General features: G+C 39.2%; 1 protein-coding gene and 1 long non-coding RNA gene across 3 annotated transcripts in view; one reads left to right on the forward strand and one right to left on the reverse strand.

The window, feature by feature from the left end:
• Positions 1–245: 245 nt before the first annotated feature.
• Positions 246–1,906, reverse strand: LOC133423042 (uncharacterized). Its single transcript, XR_009770792.1, has 3 exons — positions 1,821–1,906; positions 483–515; positions 246–365 (listed from the first exon to the last, which is right to left on the reverse strand). It is a non-coding gene; the product is annotated as an uncharacterized LOC133423042 (long non-coding RNA).
• A 127-nt stretch (positions 1,907–2,033) lies between these two features.
• Positions 2,034–26,285, forward strand: part of eya1 (EYA transcriptional coactivator and phosphatase 1) — a 64,071-nt gene continuing 39,819 nt past the window's right edge. The window contains exons 1-2 of one of the 2 annotated variants that reach the window (XM_061713128.1): positions 2,034–2,064; positions 6,803–6,860. In XM_061713128.1, coding sequence (XP_061569112.1) covers positions 6,850–6,860 — 11 coding nt within the window. In that variant the 5' untranslated portion in view covers positions 2,034–2,064; positions 6,803–6,849. The remainder of the gene's footprint in view (positions 2,065–6,802; positions 6,861–26,285) is intronic. The other variant, XM_061713132.1, reaches the window with a different exon arrangement.

Consider the following 26,285-nt stretch of genomic DNA (forward strand, 5'->3'; position numbering starts at 1 on the left):
CATTCCTGCGTTTAAGTGGCGGTGGGAGCTTTGTGGCGCTAGGCTGAGATCTCCTCCCGTTAAGCGCACATCCTGTCGACTTTGTCCCGTGGCAGTGACCTGATCCAGCAGGAGGAAGCAACCAATCAGGAACATATTGGATCAGCTCCGGGAAAAATTAATAAAATTCTCTCAAGTCTGTCTCACCTACCGTAGTGAGCCATGATATTCAGAGGCGTGCACTCTATACGCTCTCATCAGAGCGACTCCATTAAACTCCCTTCTCTCCAGGTTCAAATGATCTATGAGCATTATTATACGCCTGTGGAAGGTGTTGTGTTCCTCACAGTTGATGTCCAGACAAGGGTGGTCTGTGCAACCGGATCCTTTGACATCACAGAGAACATGAAAACATGAAACATAGTTATTGATCACAGAGTCCACACTAATCAAATAGCACCCTGGTTTGTTTGAAGTTAAAAATGGTTACAGAGGGTGTTTACCATTGCACTTCAGGACCCTCCAGCCGGACCCCTCTGAAACGTACACAGACAAAAGTGTTATTTGTATTGTTAAATTTACATTAAGTCTATTTTAATTGCATCAACCCACTAAACAGATCTTACAATAATGGGCCTGACAGAGAAAATTACAATCATCTGTGAAGAGCCTGTGGCGGTGTAATGGACAAACCTGATTAATTTAATCTTGTTGCACTCCATTATGGCTGCACTTTATCATTTCAACAGATGGAGCACCAAGAAATTAAAAAATGCTCTCAAGGATATGTGGCACTCTCCATCCACTTGCATCCCTTTATCTGAAGGTGTGTTGGCGGCTGTGCTGAAATGAAGGCTCGAACTGGAACCTTTCGATGAGTGCATTTTCAAGCCCAAATAAGATTATGGGAACAGCCAATTGATGCAACAAATCATCAGAATTGTCTTGTGATGCATTGCTGAAGGCTGTTAAAGGCTGTCCATCCAATTGTCTTGTCCAATTAGTTAGAATATGTAGGCCACATTATGGAGGCCATTCAGGGAGATATGAATGATGCCTTGGTTGAAATAAATCGACCACAAAACGAAACAAAAGAGAAAAAAAAACTCCTGTTTTGAGTTTTGATTTTTTGCATTAGAAGCAATGGCAGTCGCAAGGACAGGAGGACACATTTGTTTTTGTATTTATCTGTTGTTTTTTTTATTAAGGACAAATTTAAATAACGCAAAGCAAAACAAGCACAAAGGAAAAAGAAATATTTATTTTTTACTAAAACTGGAATTTTGACCCTTTTCATTTTGTTTTACTACCGGAAAAAAAATATAAACAAAACACAAAAAAATCCAACAAAAAACAATATTGAGGTTCTCTCCTTCTGACTTCATTGTTAAAACATTGGATAGCTTCTTAATAACCTATAGGTGGCGCTCTAAATCATATCAGCAGACAAGGGAGGATATGATCGACGGTATGACGCGCAATAATACCCAGAACATCACACTGTCAAGGCTGATTTATGGTTCCGCGTTACACCAACGCAGAGCCTACGGCGTCGGTTACGCGGCGACACGCGCAGTACTGCGCCTCGCAGCGTAACATACGCCGTACCCTACGCGTAGCCTGCGTCGTTTTAACGCGGAACCATAATTCAGCCTTTAGTCCATATATAGTCGAACTACCTTATATATACATGTAAGTAGGCGTCTGTGACTTCACACTGATACGTAAAACTGATGCCGGTTTATCGAAACATATTAACATTGAGCTAATTCATAAATTATGTATATATATTAAAAAGTTATTAACGTCAAAAGTTAACCGGGGCTCCCTCGTGCTCGTACCTGGCTGATGGGTTTGTTGCAGATTCCTAGTCAATCGTGTAATCTTATTCCGACTTCAAATGGCATGAAACCTTTCTTTAAAAAAAGAAAATAAAACCTTGTTATAATATTTTTTTATTTATCTGTCCATCTCATCTAATTTCACGGTCAGCAGGGGGAAAACGGAGTGAGACCAGAGCTGCATTCATGAAAAAGGAGACTTGTTGCGTGTAATGACAGCGGTTATCATGGAAAAAAAGAAAAGGTACGGAGTCCGCACTATTTTAATATTTACCATTTTGTCTTTTTGTTTATTTGGTGGCACTTTTCTTTGAAATTGTAGCGTATTTATGTTACTGAGTTATTGAGCAAAATGGGCGGAGACAGCAAGGAGTAGAGTTGGTGGAGGAGACGGCTCTATCAACGTCAATCACAGCTCTAGTTTTTGTCGCGGAATGATCTGTGATCATTTAAAGCCTACTAAGTTCAGGCTCTTCATTTAGCTGTCCATCAATACATTTCATTTATTTGATTTCTTAATTATTTTAGTTGCATAATAGAAATGTATTAATATGATGATAATATATAATAATAATTTGGATAGCGATTTTATTTGTATTATAGCCTAATAATAATATGTTTGATTTTAATTTGTCTTAAGCAAATTTGCCTACAATATTTTTTTCTTTCTTCATTCCTGATGGCAGCCATACAAAAGAAAAAAAGTCCAGAGAGCTTATATTACACCTGAACTTATACTCAGTATTTTATGACATCTGTTGACTCACATCAGTAACATGTCTTGAATAAATAACATGTTCTCTCTCTCAAAACCGAGGTGCAAAATATGTCTTAAGTTAACAACAGTTGTAGGTTTCACTGTTATCCATTCTGCCCCAGAGTGCAGGCATTTTTCTGTTTGATTATTGCCTTTTTCACTGCACACCACATTTGACAGTGATGGATAACAGGTTAAAAATGGACATTTTCTCCTCGGTTGGTGTATGTTGGATTGACTTAAGCATGCATGGTGTTCTTCCCTCAGACCAAAGGACCTTGGAAAGATTGTGTTCCCCTCTGCTTTTCCCATTCCATTATGATACAGTTTGTCTTCATTTTCTCCTGGCTTAGAGTCATTTTCATGATGTATAGCTGGGGCACATCATCAAGACAGAAGTGTAGGTTATGTCAAAGTTACACCATTATGATTACAGTCTTTGCAGAGGCAGGGATCTGCTGGCCCCACAGCACCAAATAAGCATCTCGCTAGATCACCCATGTAAAGATGGAGGGTACCGTTTACTGTTTGTCTTGCAGAACCCAGCTGTCAAATACCAGTTGTCTGTCAGTGTCTGAATGTCAATTTAGAAAGCTGTCAAATTTGTACACCTGGTTAAATGTTATGACAAGGTTTACTACTGAGTACAGCTCGCCTCCCTGGCAAGAAGCCATGTCCAGAGTTCATTGCTCCAGTTCATGGTTACACAAACTATGTGGTACTGCAGTTATAACTAGAGGAAAGTGGAACAGAGCACACACATGATGTTTTCTTTGTCTTTCCGTATCATCTGGTGTCCATCTTTATAATGAGACCTCAAACAACTCTGGCAGCAGGCATTGCCAGGTTTACACACTCTCGATACTGGTAATCAGGCTGAATGTTATCATACTAAGCCAAATAATACATTTATTTATCCATTTATATTCTGTGGTGTGCCCTTGAGAGTAAAAACATGCAGCAGGGGAATATTTTATCGTTAAAGCTACTTCCCCACTTGATGTCACAAGTGTGGTAACTGTTGATCCTTGCTTTCAATAAGTATTTAATCAAATAAAACAATGAAAAATGTTGTAAGAAAAAGAGTAACAATTTATCAAAACCTAAAGTTCCTGCATATTGTGGTTTAATTAACCTTTTCTGAATCCTCAGTTTAAAGCAACACAATCACCTAAATGTTTTAAAAAGATTGAATGAGTTTGAGGAGGATGCAGCTATAAATTACATCATGGGAAGCGTTAGAAAACAGCCCTGAATCCACGAATCTACCAAAACTAAGCAAGCTCCTTAGCTGCTGCTTCAAAGTAGCTAAAAGGCACTTGTGGAGTTTTAGCTCAGGAGGTTTCCCTGTGCATGAAGTTCCTTTAATGATTGGTCCACGATTTATTCTTATTTGGTTTCTTGCTCAGTTCCTCTCTAGTTTTCCCTTTTTTAATCACTTTCTCAAGCCTCTTAGACAACTCTGTCATGCTTTTTTTTCCCCCTCTGGCGAGAGGTCTACTGATATACTGTACGGTTTTTATTGATACTGATATTTGGTGATCCAAGATTCCAGTAATTCGACATATCGTCCAATATATTGTTTTTTTCCTCAAAATCTTTTTTCTTTGTTGTTTTATTCCAGTAAATATAGTATTTATGAATCACTTAGACATGACAAGGCAGTTTAAAAATATCACAGAGTCCCCTAAGATGGACAAACTATGTCATTTAAAATCTCATGACGTGTTTTTTTTTTTTTCATTTTTAGAAATTTCATTTAATTAATTATTCTGAATTGATAAATCTACTAATACTGGCTGATGAAACCAGTCGGACTCTGATATTGATGGGAGATTGATACAGGTAGACAATGTTTTTGAAAATCAAATAGTCATTCAAATGATATAAATGCTGTTATTTTATCATGAAAAACTCCATTATGCCTTGATGTTCCCCTCCTTTGATTGCCTTAGGAAAACACTAACTCTGTTTTATGGAAATATGGTCAGAATCCAACTCTTTGAGTGACGTCTTCATCATAACTTGTGGTCAACATGTTTTATTGCTGTTTATTTTTAATGATAATATGATGCAACATCTTAAAAAATGCTATATTTTATAGACAAATTTATCGGCATTGTGGAAAAGCTTGTGTTGTTTTGACCCAGTTTTCTGCTTAATGCATCATGAATTCATAAGTGATTGACCCGAGATGGAAAAGCAGTAACCCAAAGACTGGGGTTCAGAATTCAGTCAGTTTAAAAAAGTGCGGTTGCACAGCCGTAAGACTGCAGTGTATCATGTCTGCAGCAATGAATTGAACAATTTTCATTCACACATGCACTATATTCCCTACCGTACTCTACATGTGCTTCACGTTTTCTTTAAGACTTGACTTCAGAGGAGAGTTCTCCAGTCTGTTCTCCTTACTTTTGAAGTTACATGCTCCTCCAATTACTGGGGCCACGCAGTCTCCCCCATGGTGTCCTTGGACAGCTCTTTGAGTGCCTGAAAATGTTGCGGACCATTAATTCTGGATTGTCTTCATCTGTTTGCATAATTTTCCCTCCGTAACCATTTGCCTTCCCCATTTTCACAGTCTGTATTCTCAGGTTTATATTTTCCTCTTTCACAAATGTTTGAGTCTGCAAGTGAATTCAGTTTTATAACCTTTTTTTTTTCCAATGCCGCTGACAGTTGTTAAACTTTAACATCAGTCTGCTTTATGGTATACAGCCTCTCAGCTGTGTACTGTACACAGCCTGTGTTTTACGACCACTGTACCTGCCAACAGATGGGTTTACCGATATATTCCAGAGTATTTTATATGATAATATTAATTTTTCCAGAAATACATAAAATCATAAAGTAAAAGAGTCTTTAAACGTAAATCATTTTTTTTGTATAGAGAAAAAGTCTCTGTTTTCTTCAACCTGATATATTTTCTATGTGTTTTTTTTTTTTTTTTTCAGTTAGACTAATTTGCTGTCAGGCAGGAGGTTGTTTTTGCAACTCAGGCAGACTCCAGAAATTAATTTATCCAAATAACCAAGTCCTCCTGGGCCACGGAGGTTGGGACACTGAAATGGCCCTGGTAGGCAAAGCCATCTTTTGAAGTCTGGAATGTTTTGGCTGACTTAGAGCAGGCGACTGGAGTGGAGGGATCATTTTCACTGACCCATGGGATTTTTAACCATTTTCATATACTGAGAACAAAACAAAGTGAGGAAAAATGCCTGAACTGATTTGCATTGACTTTGCTATCAAAAACCGAGAGGAAAAAGTTACAGTAAGTGAGACTGATTTAGGGGAGTAGATGTTTCCTTTTGAGCTGATTTGTGGAATATATTGGTGGCGGAATAGACTGCTTTTCTGCTTAATACGTCTGACTTGCTAAAATGACCTCTTAAGATTTTACAAATTATCAGTATTAGAATTGTTCCTGGGCGTATTTACAAAACGAAGTAATAATAATCATCCTCATTAATGTACTCTAATTGGGTGCTAATTAGGGGGTCATTTGGACTGAGGGTAAAACAAACACCAGAGCCTTTTCAATAATCCAAACCTTTCAATTCCAGCTTGTATAAATAGTCTCATTAGGATGCATGTACTATCGGTTTATAATTTGTTTTATATCCACTGCTAAAAAAAAAAACTGCAGTGGTTTCATTAACAAAATTAATTCCTATTAATATACCGCATACTCTTTAAAGGCTTAAACTGCAGCAATTAGATGATGTGCTTCTATTAAACAAACCCAAGGAAAGCAAAGTGCAGGAAACCAGGCGATCCAGAGTAACGGGCCACTTGAGTTTCCTGCGTAATAAATAATTCACAGGTCCTGTGTGATGAGCTGCTGAGGACAGAAATCCCTAATGACAGCTTTTTATAACCTACGACTCAGCTGCCCATTACGCTTCTGACATGGCTACACAGACCACATCCCCTCTGCCTGCCCGGGGCTCGCTCTCGCCCAGCCTCCGCTGCTTTGCCTATATATTTCACTGACGAAAAGGAATTGTGTTACCAGTTACTCGATGCAATCACTCATCAAAAGAAACAAATATGGAAAATGTATTGACATGAAATTATCAAATTGCTTTTCTCAAATTCTTCCCATTTAATCCTACACAGGTCGTGTTTTATTCATCATCCAGTAGTCGTTCCTTCATGAAATCTGTCCACCAACATTTTACGTGTGGTTTTTGATTTTTTTTTGTCTTGCTGTTTCATTCTTCAGGTGGATGCAGGGTAGTCTAAGATGTCTCCAGTGCCTGTTGCTGCTGCATGAACTTCAGGTAAGAAGAATTATTGAATTTCTCTATACTGCTCTAAGATATTATAGCGATTACAACGTTGAGGATAATATAACGTGCTTCATGAAACTCCTGGATACACAAGGCAAGGCCTCATATGGTCATCGATGCTATCATTTTTGTTGATCATTTCCAAACCCAGTTCTCACTAAGAATAGTTGCTTAATTTTAGATGCAAAAAAAAAAAAGATCCTATTACTCAGACCTGCTTGCGGTTGTCCCCAGAGTTGGCTCTGGGAAATAAATCCTGGTGGCCTTGATGAAGTACCTGACAATAGAGTTAGCACAGCTCTAGAAGTTTATAGTAACACAGCGGACATGGGCAATTAGGCCCACCAAGTAATTTACAGTACTGCTTGCAGGTGGTGACCTGGCGTGAGCTGGGACCACCTTAGTAACGAACGAGAGCGTACAGGCGAGGAGAGTAGCGGCTCTGTAGGACTTCCAAATAAAGCAGAGCAATCAAAGATTGTAAAAAAAAAAGAAAAACCTGACATATTTCAAGGTTGTTTTGATTTTGTTTTTGTAAAGCGAATAACATATGGGAATAGTGTTGTTTTTTCTTTTTTTTTCTGTGTGATTTTCTGGAGAATGAATGATCACCTTTATACGTTGTTGATCTTTTTACGTCAGCATGGACTGCTCCCCTTCTCGCTGCTACCTATTAATTATGAAATACTGTAGGTCTTGCCCATTTCATTTTATGGCCTCTTCCTGCTGAACTTGGTGTGAAAGGCTGCTGTTCTTAAATAGGTGTATAAAAGTAAGAGCGGAGAAAGTCCCCCCTCCGTGCAGCAGCAACTCTCTCCAGCATTATGTCACCAGAGCCAAAAAGGCAAATCTGAAGAAAAATAGCCTGTTTCACACGTAGTAGACACCTTAACACATGGAGCAAACGAAGCGGGATATGTGCTTATTTTACTGTTACGGGACAGACAGGTTTTTGAATAGAAAAGCTGGAAATAGTAATAATTTCAACATGTCCTTATCTTAAAACCTGGCTTTGCCAGTTATTAACCGGAGGATGCACATTTTGCTAATCAGTCCATCTTTTCTTTTTGTAGAGTAAGATATTCTAAACAATGCCGCATTGTGGTGCTTTTTAAGAGAAAACAATGACGGCTTATTGTTGTGATGCACTTGGTGTAACAGTTATGGAAAACAGTGCCCTCTTCTGCCTGCCTGTCTGTCTCTGTCTTCCTCATCCACGCTCCAGCTTCTGCTAAATGCCAAGAACCAGCAATATTTGTGGTACTGCTGTTGCATCTTATCAGGTTTTATTGTACAGATCGCAGATAAAAATACCCCCGGAGTTACGCCGTCTGCCTCGATGCCCGCTGGCAGCACACTCACACAAAGTCAAGCTGCTTCCCGGATTATTATGAGGGGACATTGCTGGGTTTGTTTCCTCGGCGAGCCCATTTTATTTATCTCAGTCATGTCCTGCGCTGCTTGTGCAAACGGTTCCGCTCATAACCCGTTGGAAATTTCTCATCACAACAGGCACATCAGGGACCAGCTTTTAATAAAGTGATAATTATGTGCTTTAAGCTTTCTTTCACACTCCGTCAAAGCATCCACGGAGCTGCAGGGCTTTGCAGAATTGACTGTCTATTTTAATTTATGACAGACACCCTGGAAACAGTCAGAACAGCTAATTGGCATAAACTCCAAAGATGTGAGTAGAACCACACCGCTAACAGCTGCGTGTGGTCCACACAAGCTTTCGCAGCTATTTTCAAGCCCCACTCCAAAAGAAATATAAAGTTATGTTCATGTTACACCTGCAATGCAGCTTCGCCTTGGGGACATTTATATTGTACGCAGCAGGACGCTTAACTTTTTTCTCATAACATCAGTGTTTCTTCTGCTCAGCTGCTATTTGTAAGATCTTCTGGCAAAAATGAATGCGTGACCAAGTACTGATTTATGTAGCCTGTTCTTGGATAAGCTTCTTATTATCATTTTTATTTCCAGTCACCAAATTACGAAGCATTCACTGCTGTGCTACCGAAGAGTATTTATTATATCTGCTGCTTAGATTTAATCTCTCATTAGCTTTCAAGTGACATGAAACAGCATCGCCTTCGTGTGTTTGTTTGCCAATCAGAGGCAGGTTGAGTGACAACCACAGAACAGCACATCACTTATGTAAACCTTTCCTCTGCCACCACGAAATTAGAGTGCCTGTTGCTACACACCGCCGACTTCTGCGTCTGCACAAATGAGAAATAAGCACTCTGGTTCAGAAGTTCACATTTTGGATGCATGCCGGAACTGCTTAAAGCCGGTGACGCTTTTCAGGGAACAGGTGGTCCGGGTGACATAATTCTGGCGAGCTGCTATGATCCAGAGAAATTAGGGCCTGCTCCTCTGCCAGAAGGGCTGTTAGCCTCACTATATGTTTAAGTCAGTTCTCGTCTAACTTGTTATTAATGTAAATAGACAAAAAGAATAAGAAAAATAGGCAATGACACCACAACTGCTTTCAAACTTCTTAAATGACATATTTTTTTCGGAAGAAAAAAAAAAAGACATCCATGTGTGCACATCTTTGACATGTCTCGGGGCTCAGTCGAGTAAGCTATTTATGTGTTTTGCACTGTACACTACTGGCGCTGGTGTGTTAGAGAGGAATGCCATTCAGAATGCATAAAATATATTTAGTTCTTGCCAACAGACAGCAAAAGGCACCAGTGGGTCTAGCCCCTGTGTGAGAACGGTTATTTCTGTCACCGGATGGACTTTAAATGACCATAATCCTGCTTAACTGCTTCAGGAAAATCAGGACCAATTAACTATTTACATACATACATTCTAAATATCTAGAATGCAAAGCATTAACAGACACCCAAAGGTGGAAGTATAAAACGTGAAACTTGAATCTTAGTTTGGTATAATATAGGATGTGCTGCAAAGTATGAATAGGGATCTTTCTTATATTAATCTCGCCTTCATTTCCTTTATAACTAGGTCAGCTGTTAAATAAACTCTGGATTAACAGATGTCAGCTTTGATTTCAAGTTTTTTTTTCTTTTGCTTTTATAGATCCATTAATATATAGGAGTGTACTTATGGACAGTGGAAATTCCCCACAGCTGCAGTCTGGCTGTTGCCCCGACTGCTCCATCAGAAAACACTCAAACTTCACAACCATACAGACTTGGTGTCACTTACAGCGATACGGACATGCGTACAACAAGAATACTAGTCAAATCATAAAGCGACAGATGTTTTCTTTTAACTTACAACTGGATTCTTCACAGTCCATTAAATGACAGCCAAGCAGTGCAATAATGATGCACGATGTAGGCAGTGTACTTCTTTTTGAAGTGCTTTAATTGGTGGCCACATGTAACTAGAGAGCCTGTGAGGTTTGTGCTTTTTGCCAAAGATTTTATGCAAAATCGGGCACATCGATTTACAAAGCCATGTAATTAATGCCTAGATAAGCAAACAGGTATCAATGCACAAGCGTGATGCTCCGACAAGTGCCAGGGCTCTGCCTGTGTTCCTTCTATCTCATCATCTCCTGTAAATATGACACATCCTGGTGAAGCACAGTGTTTCCTGTTAATTCTAAGTAGTGTAATTAGTAACTTCTCTGGAAGGGCAAATAACAAACAGTAGACATTGTGTCAACACTTTGACAAGTTGGGTTGTGTTGATCATCTTGGAGCTACCTGAATGTTTGAGAAGTGTTTCCTCTGTGCCCCAGGGGAGGAATAGCAGCACACATTTTAATGCATATACAATAGGGATGTTGTTGCACACCGTAAAGCTTGTATTCAAGTATTGTCAGCCCTTTTGAGCATGACAAAGAAATATTCATAATACTAATTTCACTGAATAACAATACTTTTGCCTCCTTCTTGAGTCGATCTTGAGTATAAAAGAGACCCACTGGTGTAGCACAGGAAGCAGCGCCAGCGTCAGTTTTGCTGCAGCCAAGCAGGAAAACTTTGCCTTGTTAGCTGACGTCAGCAGAAGAGGACAATAGTGTCTGATCTCTGAGGGTATTTGTAACTGAAGACTGCCACTCTTTAAAAGCTTCTGTTTTAAGCCAAACCAAGATTCCCCCCCCCCCCCCAGAACATATTAATTACTTAGCAAGGACTGAAAATAATATACATAACTTGAGTCCCAAGTCTTGTTTGGCAAAATTCTGTTTAATTGCATCACCAATTTTCCAGGATATTGTTTTTTGTTTTCCCTTATTACTCACAGTTAGAAAATAAAACATGATTCATACATGTTCTGCTGGAGGCTAGTCGTCAATTACAAGCTTTTCAACAATAATTGGTTCCCCACTAATGTAAATAACTCAGACGTGAATAAGAAAGTACACCCTTTTTCAGTTCTGATAAAACGTTCCAGGACAATCATAAAGATATATCCTGTTTAAGTGGTTAACTGTACATATCGCTCAACCCGGGCCTGTACAAACAATATGTGGTGTTGTGAATGCTCGGTTGGTGTATAGTTAACTTCTCTGGAAGAGCAAATAAGTCGTGGCAGGCTTGTGTAAACAGTCATTTGATGAACAAACTTTTATGCTGATCATCTTGGAACTACCTGAATATTAATAAAAACATCAGGTCCTTACCAGGTTGTAGGTATACACAAGTTCAGATTAACAACAGTACATGATATATTATACAGTCATTCTTTATTTTAAGAACAACAAAAAAAGCATCCAAAATGCAAGAGAGTAAATAGAAGCTCTATAGAAGCTGCTAATCCGTTGTACTTGACGAGCTGATCATTAGCAAGTGTGATTACGTCCATAAAGGCAGATGTTTTGGCAGTTTGCTTATCTGCCAAGGAAGAAAGATTCATCTTAGAGAAACTATCGCTGCTGCTCATCAATCTGGAGAGGGTTGTAAGGCCGTTTCCAAAGATTTTTGAACAGATCATTCTCGAGTTAATCGAGAAAATGTGCAGGAGCATTGCCAATCCTGCCATTGGTGGAAAATACGTTCATCTCATGGTTAGACTTTGAAACTCTCTGAGAAATTGCACAAAAAAAAAAAATCTTAAGAGCTACATTTCAGTTCCTTTAAAACTAAGATAACATGTTAAATCTTTAAAAAAATTAGGGTGGTATAGTTAGAAAAAGACTGCAAAAGTACGGATTGTTTGGAAAGATTTCCAAGTGAAAAAAAAAGTTGCTCTCTGTAAAAACAACATGCCGCACACCACAGGATCTTTGTCTTTAGCCAGATTTTTGGTCACGATGCACACCACCACGTTTGAGGAACCAGTATATCTGCAGCACTAACAGCCAAACACAGAGGTGGAAGGGGGGTGGTTTGAGCTTGTTTTGATGAATGTTTTGAATGGTATGACACTTTGCAGTCATATCATGAAGTTCTGGGTACACAAAGTATGCTATACTCAATGCTCATCTGTCCGTCAAGTAACACTCGTCTAAAACTGTTGTTCCTGCAGGACAATGATCTTGAACGCACCAGGAAATGTAAGGAAGAAATGTGTGAAAAAGAAAACAGTCAAGGTTTTGTTAAGGCCAAAGTCTGTGTTGGGGGCTTGAGAGAGCTGAGCACAAGCAAATGCCTGCAAATCTCAATAAATCGAAGCGATCTTGTGAAAAAGATGTGACAATATGCTGAGATACTGAGTTGGATTACTGTATATGTTGTGTTTATATAATTTCAAGACCTGGTGTAAAAAATTGGACTATTTTTTAATAAATCTTAGTTTATAAAGTTGTAGAAGTGAGCCAAATGGCTCCGGGGATTTAATGTACAGACATCAAGAATATTCTTGCACAACATCACATGCAAATTAGGCTGCTATTACAACACACAGGACACGGAGCGATCCGTTAACTCGACTGGAAATGTTAAAAGCTCGACATAAAACTGCACTTAATGGTAAAAATGACCACCATATTGTATCAGACTTTCATTCATTTAATTATCAGTATTGAATAACTTTCACTGAGACATTGTATTGGTTTCTGTGCAGGAATGAAGTGATTCACTCAAGATGTTGTGAGTATGCTGTTTGTGGATTTTAAATTAAATACAAATATGGACTCTAGCGATGCAGATTTACTCATTATTTGTTTCTCATAGCAGCTGTTCTGTTCAGTTAGGCTTAGATAATAAAAAAATCAACTCCTTAGTCATGATGCCTGGGATTTGTTGCCATGAGTGAACAATACCTTCACCTTCTCTCAGTATTCAAACTTTTTAAATGTCCTGGAGGAGTTCTTGTTTGAGTCCCAAACCTACTGAGATCTCTAATGAAGGCTTTACCTTCCAGGCAAGCATATTTTTCCAAATGACAGTAATTTACATATGATGTATTTAGAGAAGAAGAGGGCAGGCTAATTCTATTTGGAGATTTTCCTTTGTTTTAGGAGTCATTAGCAGCTAGCTGAAATCTAATTTTTACAATTTCATCAGGCCATCTTGGAAAGCCTCTGTGAGCTCATCAGAGAGGAGCATTTATTGCTAAGTGTTCTCTATTGCATTAGCACACAATAAAGCGGCCAGGGACTGCTACAGACGTTTATGTGGAATTCAGTTAACACTCTGCCAATTCGTTTTTTATTGGGACACAATCAATTTTTATTCATTTTAAAGCCAGAATGCTTTCTTTCATTGTGTGCCTACCCCAGCTTATTATGCCCTAAACTAATTACTCAGTTGTTTTCACAAAATGATAATGTTTATGTTAAAGATTTCCTCTTCCAAATGCAAACCTCACTTGCATATATATGTATGATTCTCACCATGGTTTAGGCACGGTAATTGCATTAATTCATTTGCATAATTGTGACAATGATGGTGAGGTCTGAGTAATAGCGCTGATTTAAAAAAAATTAAAATATCAATTGTTAAAATTGACCCATGAGTCAAATCTGCATCTCATGCAGAGCTACTGGCTGCTTCTCCAGAAATTAAGTTATTAACTTTACTGGGCTGTTTTTTAACGAATGTTTACCATGTTTTAGGAATGTAATGTAGAAAACAGAAAATATGGCAATTTTAGTCCTGAAGTAGTCATGTGTGTTACAAAAGAAGCCTCATGTGTGTTTTACACCAAACTGTTTACAAAGCTCATACAGAATATTTGTTTACATTGTCAAGAGGGCAGTAGTGATGGTGAGGTCTGGCTAACAGTCAGAACGTTTACATGCACTAACAGAAAGTTGAATTTTTGCCTTAATCCGAGTGATACAGTATGTCAACTTATCTATTTGTTTTTAGCTTTACAGTTTAGTTCAAGGTCATCCGAGCCTAGTTTGGTGTTGTTTTTAGCTTCTTTTCCATCATTGCAAAGACCCTGATCAGATTAATGAAGGGAATGATTTTGCATTCTTTGCATTTTATTCATCTGCAACATTTCTTTTTTTCTTTTCTGATTACTACTACTACTACTGCTACTACTATTACTACTACTAACTACTCCTAACCAACATGCCTATGTAATCATGTTAGTTGTTTGTCTGTATGACGGCCTGTGATGGACTGGTGACCCATCGAGGATTTACCCCTGCCTTATTGGAACAGGGCTGGACTAGGCTCCAGCAGATCCCCATCCATCACCCTGAACTGTGCTGTGATCAAGAAAATCCTAAATACAAACCAAAGCAAAAGTAATGAGTAATGTTGAAAGGACAAATCTGTTGGCCAACAGCGATTGAGCGTTGAGTGCCAAACTTTTCAACCAATGAACAGAAATGATGATCAAGAGAGCAACAGCGTCTGAAAAAGTCATTAACCCCTTTACACAATAAATAAATATATACCCAGCGTTTGATCAGAATTAAATCTAAAATGTAAGTTCTAGTTTAAAGTGTTAGTTTGTAATGATTAGTGACATCTAGCAGCAGTTGAAGATAAACATCGTCTTTGCCATCACTATCCACCAATGATCGATTAACGGCCTGGTCTTCAAATCCGGTCCTCGTGGGCCGGTGTCCTGCAGGTTTTAGATATTTCTCTGCTTCAGCACACTGTGTTTCAAATGACTGTGTCATGACTTGTGCAGACCTTGATGACATGCTGATGACGATCATTAATTAGAATCAGGTGTGTTAAAGCAGAAAAACATCTAAAACGTGCAGAACGCTGGCCCACGAGGACCGGAATTGAGGATCCCTGGATTAACGTATAGGTTTGCCCGTCTCATTTTCACATACGTCTATGTTTTCACTTCTTTAATGAGGTTAATTCACACACTGTTCATTTTTCTTGCCTTATTGAGTATAATTTGCCATTCATCAAATCTATTTCCTCAAACTATTCACAAAAGAACATCAAGACTTACTGTGGCTTCTGCTTTCTTTCCTGTTGTCCTCTGGACCGCAGTTGTCTTCTACTTTTGTTTTATTGTGAAGGCTCTTGCTCACCAAAAAAGAATCATTGTTTAGTTGAGACCCTGTTTAAGCCAGGTTTAGTTGCAGGACTCGTATTTGACTGTAGAATACTTCGCCATAAAGAGGTGTTATGTCGACTGCAAGTTGCCAAGATCCTTAAAAATCTCCAATTATTAACCTTCCACTGCCGTGCATGTCAGTTTGTACGAGGCGTTTGTGTTCATGTACATCTATCATGTGCTGACTTACTGATAATCAGTTGAATAAGTGTGTGTACTGTAATTATCAATACCTGGTCACTGTTTCTGATTTTAATTCCTGTGGAAGCAATAAAGCTGCACTTAGTCCTTCGCAGACTATTTCTGTGTTTAGTTTTTGTTACATAACATTGTGTAATAATGTCAAGTCTTATCGTTCAGATGAGGTTTTATTTACATAATTTTAAGACATGGCATTATTTTATTTATTTAAATATGTACTGATGCATAAAACTGGGTAAACCTTCATTTAGTTACTTGTGCAGACAGCCAAGATGTCTATGCGTGTGTGGTGGAAAAGTATCTTAAGTTATCTCACTGTGAGCTAGATGAGTGCTTCTTCACTGCAATGTAATAATTAGAGTGCCTAAGTGCTCCTGAAGGGAAGACAAACCTAGATACCCTCTTCCTCTTCAGCCACTCCTCTCGTTCACTAAGAAGGTCTTTAATGGCTCCCATTTGACTCTGATATCATTTATTGTTTGGTGTCAGGTGTACACCTTGTACCATTCGCCGTTTGCCCTAAAGCACACTGAATGTGAACTGTTATATTGGCCCAGACTTCTTTTTCTTACTTTTTTACCTTTATGCTCTTGCCTTCTTCCCTCCATTCATATCACATCAAATTGCCCCACATCTTATATTTGCAGTTTATTACGCACAAACAAAACATGTTTATATTTTTACCCTCAAGTAAATTTTTAGGATTTTCACATGTGTGAAAAGATATTTCTCTTTTCCAGTTTTGGTTTTTGTTCTCCATTGGGCTTTAGAGTGCTTTCAGCGCATTGATGAGTTGACAGTTCATCATTGATCTGTCCTTTCTCAGTGGAATCCATTAAATAATGTATGGACTCCTGTGCATTAACGGTGCACTCTCCTGTCCCCGGCCCATTAGAGGAGTAGGGCATGGGGCCCTAGCGGCTCAGGGCCCTCAGAGGTCCTTGGGCTTTCATTTAATTAAATTATCCTATAATGAAAAGTCCCGTAATGAGATTAATTTTAATTATTCAACAGTGGCCGATTTGAGGGAGAAGCCCATTAATAATGCATGAAAGGGCTCAACATTTTTCAATTCATCGCCTTTCCCTTTTGTTAAAGGTGCAATTTATTGAGTGTAGTGCAGCTGCTGGATGTGCTGTAGAGATGTGGACCTCCAGGTCAGTCAGAGGAGCTCCTGATGTACATTACACCACTAAATACCACAATCTCAAATGAATATTCCTGTTTATTTGTTTGCTGTCTCAGTCTATTCATCTACAGAGACAATCAAATAAGTAGAAAGTCATACTTTTCCTTTCCTCTTTAGTTGCTTAAAGCTTAATGGATTTTGTGTCTATACCTGAGGCAGGTAAGTAATCATGATTATGCCAGTAATTCTTTGTTGATGTTTGTATGCCTCCATCAGATTAGGATGTTGATTCCCCAAGTGTGAGCTCATTAGATGACTTTGGTGCTCGGCCAAACGGAGCAGGGAAAGATTGTCGACTGTCACACTGTGTTGAGCGGCAATTAACTGGCAAGGTAATGTGCTTTAATAGAAAATAATAATCTCACTTAGAAAAAGGTAGCAGCACTGTTGAGATCAGTAACCCAGTAAGTGAATTTGTGATTTAAATGAGCACATTTAATGTCATAATTTAGGCACAAACTTTAAATGCATGGAGAGAAAGTCTTTTTCAGTTCAAGCTGACTGGTGGGGAGTGTCGGGCTTACAAGCTGTTGGCTCGTTCAGTCTTGTGAGTCATTGAAGTCACATATAAATCACTGACCAGCTCACCCTTCTTGTGGGTCGTTAGATGATTCAGGTAACCAAAACATCTCACAACGTGACCGGGCAAACAACGCACAGTTCACAGCAACCCCAAAGATCACCAGAGGAACAGTTGAATCAGTATTTGTGACTTCAATGACGCATGGGAATGAATTACTCAAAAAAGCGTATAGACCTGAAACTCCCCACTGGTTAGTTCAGAGTGAAGAAGCTTTTTAAATAAAGAGGTAAAACATCAAGAACAAGGAAAAGAAGTCCAATTCCCCTCTGTGTATGCTAAGTCTGTAGTACAAGCATGACCGAAAAATCAAACACTCTTTTCAAGGTTTTTAAATCATTAAGACATTTTGCTGTTAGGTTCATATAACCTCAGATGAACAACAGGTTATAACCTGTCATGTCATGATTTAAAGAACAAAAACTACCAAAAATGCAGAAGCAGTTAGCTTGAAAAGAACAAACCTCATTGCGTCCACAGAAATTAACATGGTAAGTACCAACGGTACGCTCGTAATCAAATATAGTTGATTTATCAATCAGCAGCAGCTGTGACCACCTCTGTTAAAGCAGATTGAAAAATATGGTTTGTGTTAACACAGTGCCAAGAAGGAAAGACATCAGCAGTGAACTTAAAGAAGCAGTTGTAGTTCGACTGTCGATTATTCCGAACAAGAAAACATTCAAGACAGCTGACAATCTTCCCAGTGGAAGGAGTGGAAATCCCAGCAAGCTCTCCCGAAAAGTCAGGCTCTGCATTGCATTTCAAATTCTGAAGGCCTCAATTAGCATATTAAATATTGGAGTTTGTGACAGCTGCGTACCGAAGATGGGACAAATGTGGCTTGTGTAGGTTGCAGCACAAAGCCTTTTCTCTGTAAAAAGGACATGGTAGTATGTCTTAGGTTAGCAAAGTTTTATCCAAACAAACCAAAGGACTTCTGAAATAATGTTGTTTCGACAGATGAGACCAAAGTACAGATGTTTGGCTATAATGCACCACACCACATTTCGTAATATCCAAGCATAGTATATAGACACAAACGCCGCATACCAACTGTGAAGCATGGAGGCAGAAGGGTGTGTGATTTGGGTCTGTGTAGCAGTCACAGGACCTGGGAACCTTGCAATCATTGAGTCAACCATGAACTCCTCTGTCTACCAAACATTTAGTCAAATATGAGGCCATCTGTTTGACAGCTAAAGCTTGGCTGAAAATCTTCCACACCAATAATTTTACACACAACAGAAAATCGAACACAAATTAACATGAAATAGAGAAGAATCGTGGCATTTGAAGTTCAAGCCTATTGAAATACCGTGATGAGACGGTAACAATAAAGTTTAGTTTAAACCTTTTTAAAATCCAGCAGTGCAAAATGCAAATTCTTGCAATTTCTTAAATGGTTTTTATTTATTTATTTATTTATTTATTTATTTATTTATTTATTTATTTGCACAGTGATAACACAATAATTCTTTTTTATCATACAAGGACAAATAATTTGTGCAGGAGAGGAAAAGAAGCCCGAAGGGCTTATAAAAAAATCCTCCCCTCAATACAAAACCACCAAAACAAAACAGTCAATAGCAAAAGAATAGAAAGGAAAAAGAAAAGGTAAAAGAAACAAAGAAAAATACAATAAGTACACAAACAAAAATATCCATGAAATGGCAATTTTAAGATTTGGATCAACACGAGTGGGTCACAATTCCTCCACAACTCTGCAAGAGAATAATAACTTAATACAGAAAACCATTACTTCAAGGTCTTACAAATTATATTTTTATTATCTATGGATTTGTAAAATCAGAATGTACTTTCTTTGTGCACCAGAAGCGCTGGCTGCAGTGGACAAAAATGTCACGCGGATGGTGCAGGGTGGGTGCATTTATCAGGCCTTCATCAATAGCTGATTAATAATTCAAGCGGAGTCTGGGGCTTCTTTAGGACAGGGTTTCAGCTCGCTTGTTATTTTGTAAATTGCAAAGTCATCATGCATGGACGGCTCCAGCTTCTCTAAGAGTCATGGCCAGGTTGGCCTACGTGATTAAAGTAACAGGTAGAGGTGTTGAGTGTTAGTGTTTTCTGAATAGGCCCAGATCTCCAGATAAAAGAAATAATAAACAAATCAAATCACGTTGTCTCTATTTTGTATTGTCCCTTAATCATATTATGTCTATAGCTACAAATTGGATCATTTTATAAGTCAGAGAATCACATTGCCATTGAATACACAAGGAATATTATTAGTCAAGGCAAACAGTTATTTAACATTTTGAGCTGTTCAAAGTGGCAAATGAGTCCATGGACAGAATGAACAAACGTCTCAATTACCCCCAGCCAGCTCTCTGATAACTCACATAAAAAAAGGGCCTCTAATTTCCCTGACCAGTATTACCTGTTCTGCATCCAAAAGCACGCTATTCTTCCGAATGTTTCCTAGGCAACTGGAAGTTTTCATGGCCTATATAAAGTTGCTGCTCTGGTAACTGACACGAGCCTGCGCTTGTTTGTTTCCATGGTAGGCTGCTGAGCTATTTATAGGCCCATCAAGCTGGTAGTAGTAAGCTCAGAAAGTTGAAGTAACAACTGATTTATTAAGAGAAGACAAGGTTTCTGCTGGTTTTGCTCGACTGAAAGTGTAGTTGACGGGATGTTTTGAGAGAGAGAGAAAATAAACCACCTGGGGCTTCGGCCGTTGTTGAGTCACAAAGTCGAGAGGAAGAAAACTTCATCTGCTTTTTTCCCTTCAATGCAGAAGTTGATTCGTGTAACAAATGCAATGTTTATTTTGGAATCAGACCAGAACCTCTTTTTCTGTGGTTTCAGTTGTGGATTTAAGAAAAGACGTACAGACCTCCTGGTATTGATGAATCACATATTCATCACTAGGGGTCCCCTCGCCATGAATATTTTGTGACTATCAAAAGGTTAATCAGAGTAGCATCCATTTTAGAGTGATAATTTATCTCTGATACCCTGGATGGAAAAGGTGTATAGTATGTACAGTCAAAGGTGTCAAATGTAGAGTTCACGAAGAGAACGCCCTAAAGGCAGTTGGCAGCGGTAGAAAGCATAACTTCATTTTCAAAAACTGTCTGTAGCTTTAACTTCAACTACACAGAAAATTGTAATTCCCCCAATATGGGGGGGGGCTGGGGCTTGGTATTGTTTCTTGATAACTCTCAAAATAGACGAGATAAAATCCCTTTTCACTCAGACACAAAGGTAATAAGAAACTCCTAAAAGGAGAAGCACCTTTTTGTAGGCGCACTTCTGCTCCAGACAGAGGAAACAAACATGACATATCATTAAGCTCTACTGGTATCTCTCACAATGATGTGTTTGTTGAAGCCAAACTGCATCAGGAAGTCTGACCTCTCCGGTCTCAGAAATACAATGAGTTTTTTATGTAGTTTCACTAAGTTGTGTGTTTGTTATTTCCTTCTGGTTTACACGTTTCTGCTCACTTCTCACTCGGATGACGCGGTCTTTGTTTTTCCATATGTAAATTGACTTGTACAGCCTTTCCTGTCCCCTGGATACGGATAATGCAGCGGTAGTGCTCTAGGAAAAACAACAAATGAAAGGCTGTCTCCTTTGCTCATGATGGCTCGACAAACAAGTAACAGGCCCATGCACGGAAGTCAGCAAGAATTACTTTGGAATACTTTAAGGTATTAACATGTGCGTCACAACCCCCCCTTGCGTAGTCTTAAACTGCAATTACCCCTCTGGCTATTTTGGAACTTAATGTCATTTCATGCGGGGGACTAACGTGGTTGGAAGTCACTTTCTGCAAGCCGCTAATAGTTCACACCACCTTCAAGGATGTGAAAATTGTTCAGCTCAGCATGTTTGCTGCAGTTGTATAAAATACGTGTGTGGTGCCCGGATAATCCAAGCGTGGGCTTTTTTTAGTACATATGCACAAGAAGGCAGAGTCGACAGATAAACCCAGCTGTTAAATCTGTCCAAGAGTTAAAAGTTACTGAAAGCTGGTGTCCAATGGCACTGCCTGCTCGTCATTGCAAATGCAAGCTGTGTTCGCTTGCACTTGCTTCTTTCAGGACAAAATGTGGATGTGAAGCAATTTTTCAGTTTTGGCATGTCTGATGTATTTATGTTGGCTAGATAGCTGCTTGATAGTGCCTTTGGCTGATATATCTGAGCCTGTGCTGTAGTATCATCCCCTGCCAAACACTGCACCGTGACTTGAAAGTGGAAGCATATTCTGTGAGTAAGACAAACCACTGGCTAGCACAGCGCTGGCTCTTCCATAACTGTGTTTAGTCACTGAGCAGAATGGCACAGACCCAGTCTAAGTGTCTTTCATCCAGCCAATTCAAACAGACGTTTGACCCCAGACATTTGCCTAATGTGTTTTTGTTATGTGGACTCTTGGCTTCACAAATGTCACAGTGGCTGGACTTGTGGGGGTTTGGTGAGCGAGTCACAAAGCGGGGAGACAGGGAGTCCGCCTGAGGGAGGGGGAGACTGCGAGGCTGCAGTCATATGCATAACCTCTGCATTTTGCACTCTAACCTTCTGGGAGCTGGTGATTTGGCGAGCATAAGTTCCAGCGATGATTGTGGGGGGACTCCCTGGAAGCTTTCCGATCAGCAGGCCTGGCTCCCTGCGAGCTGCTGACCTGGGCAGCTGTGCAGGGGGACGGGGAGTGCCGCATTTCTGGCTGCCTGGGCTGCACCAGTGAGAGGCCAGTTGGGGCAACCCTGACAAATGCTGCCATTAGACTGGTGCCGAAAATTTACTACCAAACATATTGGTATTTTAGGGTGCAGCTGATTTTGATTTAGTAGTGTTGCTATCTTTAAAACAGAATGCCAGATTAATACCAGAACCAGTCCAAAGTCAGACTTGGGCTTCCTTGCATTACATATCCTACGTTTGTTAACATTTGTATCTACTCAAATGATGAAAATAGTTTTTCTTTGTACTTATATTCAATTGGCAGCTTTGAAATCAAGACAAGGACATAAAGTAATAAATCAAGCTATAAAAACACTTTATAAAGCAAAAAGAAGAAAAATTATTGCTGGGAAAGAAATTCACCATTTGCACAATGACGCAATAATGAAGCAATTATTTGTGAATGCACTACAAATACAGAAATATTTAATCAGCTCTCAATTGATATCGTAAAAACAATATACTATTGACATTTTTCATCAGATTGACAAATTAAAAATATGAGAAAATGATGTTATCTTGAGGGTGGGTTACAAATAATATCATGATTATTCTTAAAATTATATTGCACAAACATGAACCTAGCCAAAATGTACTAAAAGAAAACATTCAATCACAACTTGATAATTAAAGTCAGATTCTAAGGAAGACACCACAATAGAGAGGATTTCATGAAATTCCCAATTAACGACTCATTTATCGGAATTTACGCTAATTAACATCTTTATCCGCCACCAGGATATTTGTATATATATTTATATGTATATATACTTTATATATATTATAGTTATAATGCCTGTGATGATACTTCCAGTTTAACATGTTCTTCTGAGTAATAGGTCTCTGATGTGTGCTTGTTTGACTCTCGAGGCCACTGGAGAGCAATAAAGTATCTGTCTGAGGATTTTCGGGGTCCTCGTAGCCTTTCCCCAGGTGTGCTTCACCGCTCATAAAGCACGCTTGCCTCTCACGGCGCATTCGTAGACAAATGTGTCCTCAGAGAATTTTTAACGGCACATTAGTTAGTAATCACTGTGACAACTACAATATATAGTCGTGGCATTAGTGATTTTTTTTTATTTTATTTTATTTATAGATGTCTGCAGTGGTGTCCAACCAAAATGTCTTTGCTATAATTTAAGCGGGTCGTAAGAAATATGGAACATTTTTTGTTTGGAACCAAGACGCCTGGAACAATAAGGTCCATTTATTAAATCAACTTGTGACATTGACTGAGCTTTGCCGTTTCCTTTGTTCCTCACTTTATGTGAAGGAGAGCTGCAATACTTCCATGTTGATATATGCTGTGTTTACCTTCATCACTGCTCCTCAGAGAGGCAGGCAACCTGATGTTTGTATATGAGGAATTTAGTCTCTACTCGGAACTTTCATTCACCACTTGAAAGCACTTCACTTGCTACTAATTTACCTTTAGGGACCTGAAAATTATCTGTCTGCACTGTCAAAAGCTTTTTCTTGTGGTGACAGCATATCATCAAAGATTTCTCTTAGGGTTTAATGAAAGCCTGGTAGAACGGTGAATGTTATAGTGTGTGTACTGTACATGAAGGAATTAAGGTAACGTGTTTTTTACTCCTTAAAGTGGCCCTGGCTTCTTTTTTGTCTTTGTTTTGACGCTTTAGTTTGCACTGTGGCTTTTAAAGCTAGTATTATAAAGTTCACATAAAAATACAATAGTGGGAGCAGAGAAGGAATGGAGAACTGTATTGAAACTGGTCTTCAGTGTTGCTTTGCTTTACGAAGGATATGTCACTCTTTACGTCTTTTTTTTCTTTTTCTTTTTTTCTCTTTTCTTGAGCAAGACTGTGTGGACATAGCAACTCAGGAACATCCTGTACTTAGCACTTACCAAGCTCTCTGACAAACTGCCATCCAGCAAACTTAACGTCCCATATGGGTCAGGGGCAAGGTTGGGAGTGGGAGGTTCATATAGTTAAAGTGTTTTTTTGTATTTTCCCTTAAGTCAATAGGTGAACACTTCACCCGTAAATGCCTGTACAAATATATAAAACTGTTATTTTATCCAAAGTTATCCCAAGTTCAGATTTCCCTTCTTTCTTTTTTTGTGTGTGTGTGTGGGGGGGGGGGGGGCATGCATGTGTAATGCTCTTCTGAGACGTGTGTCAAAAAAGGAACTTGATCCCCCCCCAATGTGTGACATTGAATAAACACCATAGTAGCTCTACCCAAACAAGTTTGCAGCATATGCATATGAAAATACTGCAACGGTGTCACCGGAGTGTTAGCATTTTGTTTCATCTGCACCTTTGGATCCCTTGTTACACCATCCCTGCTTCTATTGCAAAGTTTATCTATTCTTCGTCAGGACAAGTGAAGTCCCTTTACCAAGATGTTGCTGCTTTATGGAGCAAAAAAAAGGAGGGGGTATAAAGATTCCATTTAAATTTGCGATAGACCTCATTGCCTTATCTTAAAAACTCAGTCAACCATTGGGACTTAAGCCTATTTCCATGTGTGTGAGAAGCTGAGGGGATAACCTATTGGCGGTGGAGGACAGTTCAGATCTCTCTTCACTCTAAATTGCAGGCAGGCAGCTCCGCAGCCCCACATGAAGACCATGGAGTCCCATCAAGATAATCCTTAATAAAGAACGGCTTCACATTTAATCTTGGCTCACTTCTCAAATTTCTGACTTGATATAGTTTTTGGCAAGTGCCGTTTTAGCGCTGATGTCAGCTGAAGCGTATCAGTGCATCTTTTGTTAAGCTCCATTTGGCAGACAGAGAGGCTTCTAAGTTTTTATAATTGCACAAATGATTTTATCACTGTTTAAACTTGCACATCAGAATTTGTCTATTCAGTGTCTTTAATAATCCAAATCTGGGCAGATTTACGTCTACGTGGCTCATCGTTTGTTTAATTCTCAAATTCAAAGTTAAAGTTTGCCCCTTTTCACAAAATTGTTTGCATTTACAACCTTTAATTCAATCCTGTGAACATGAAAATAGTAAAATAATCACCAGTCATTCCCAGTAAAACTGCTAGGTTGATTGGACCCTTGATTCAAAACATACCATACAGCTCTGCATGCAGGAGTGTTCAGGGAAAATCTGAGTTTAGTCGCTGAGACATAAACAACTCTGGATAATTACACTGTGCAATTTGAAAATAACTCACTTGCAAAATTACATCTCCATCTAATTTTATACAGCTGCATATCGACACAGAGAGCCTCTGCTTAAAGCCAGTGACATAATTGGCATGTGCACCCCTCTGCTATCAGAAATGGTTACCTGAGAGTCCCCGAGCATCTATTATTAGTCAATTGAGTTATCAAGAAACTGTTCTTTGTGCAATATATTTCTCACTCTAATACTGTAACGTGAGCTTGGTGGATTTACCTGTGGGCAGTTGGTTTGGAGAAGGAGGCAGCGCTTGGTTTTCAAGCATGTCCGTATTATTACTGCAGCGAGTTTAAATCAGGAGAAGCAGAGCTCGGATCTATTTCTGTCAGCTCCTTGTTGACTGCAGCTGTACCGAGGCTGTTTGGTGTTGACCTGCTTTCAGTGTGAATCGCCCAGATGACCAAGTACAACAGTATTAATAGATTAATTCATTAGCTATATAAAATAAATGGAGATTTGCATGTAGCACACACACTTGCCCAGCCAGTAACAGAGCACACTATTCTTCTAGCCGTGGGTGTTCTTTCTCTCTCATCACCTCCTTACTATAGTAAATGTATGGTTTCCTCTTGTTTCATAATCATTTATCAGTATTACAGTTCATTTCATCTGTAGTTTTATTATTTGAAAATCAAACACATTTTTTAATGGTTCACTGAGCTCTCCGCCCTTTAATACACACACGGTTGATATTCTAGGAAATAATGTCATGACATATTGTACCAAAATCTGTTCAAGCCTCATCACCAGCTTGAATAAATCGCCAGTTTTAGCTCATCAGTAGCAGTGCGGCCTTGTGTTGCAGCTTTGCACAGTTGAAATAATAACCTGGAGCAGACAGAAGGCAGTCATTACCTCGCACACAGACGCTGCGCGTATGTGTTGACGGAGGACTTCCACTAGAGTGCCGTAGAGACGGGCACAGCCGAGCCGAGCCGAGCGGTCGCTGCGAAACCTCCGGCTCCCCATCACCTAAGCTAATGACCTAGCCCCCACATTTGCCCTCTGACGTTCCTCTGTGACAGAAAATCCATCTTTGACCCAAAGCTCACAAGAGAAAGCAAGAAAGTGTGGTTTGTGGTGGTGGTGGTGGGGGGGGGGGGGGGGGGGGGGGGGGGGGGGGGGCATAACAAAAACAAGAGAGAGAA

The sequence above is a fragment of the Cololabis saira genome, chromosome 22 (genome assembly GCF_033807715.1).
Source record: "Cololabis saira isolate AMF1-May2022 chromosome 22, fColSai1.1, whole genome shotgun sequence".
NCBI classification, from domain to species: Eukaryota; Metazoa; Chordata; class Actinopteri; order Beloniformes; family Belonidae; genus Cololabis; species Cololabis saira.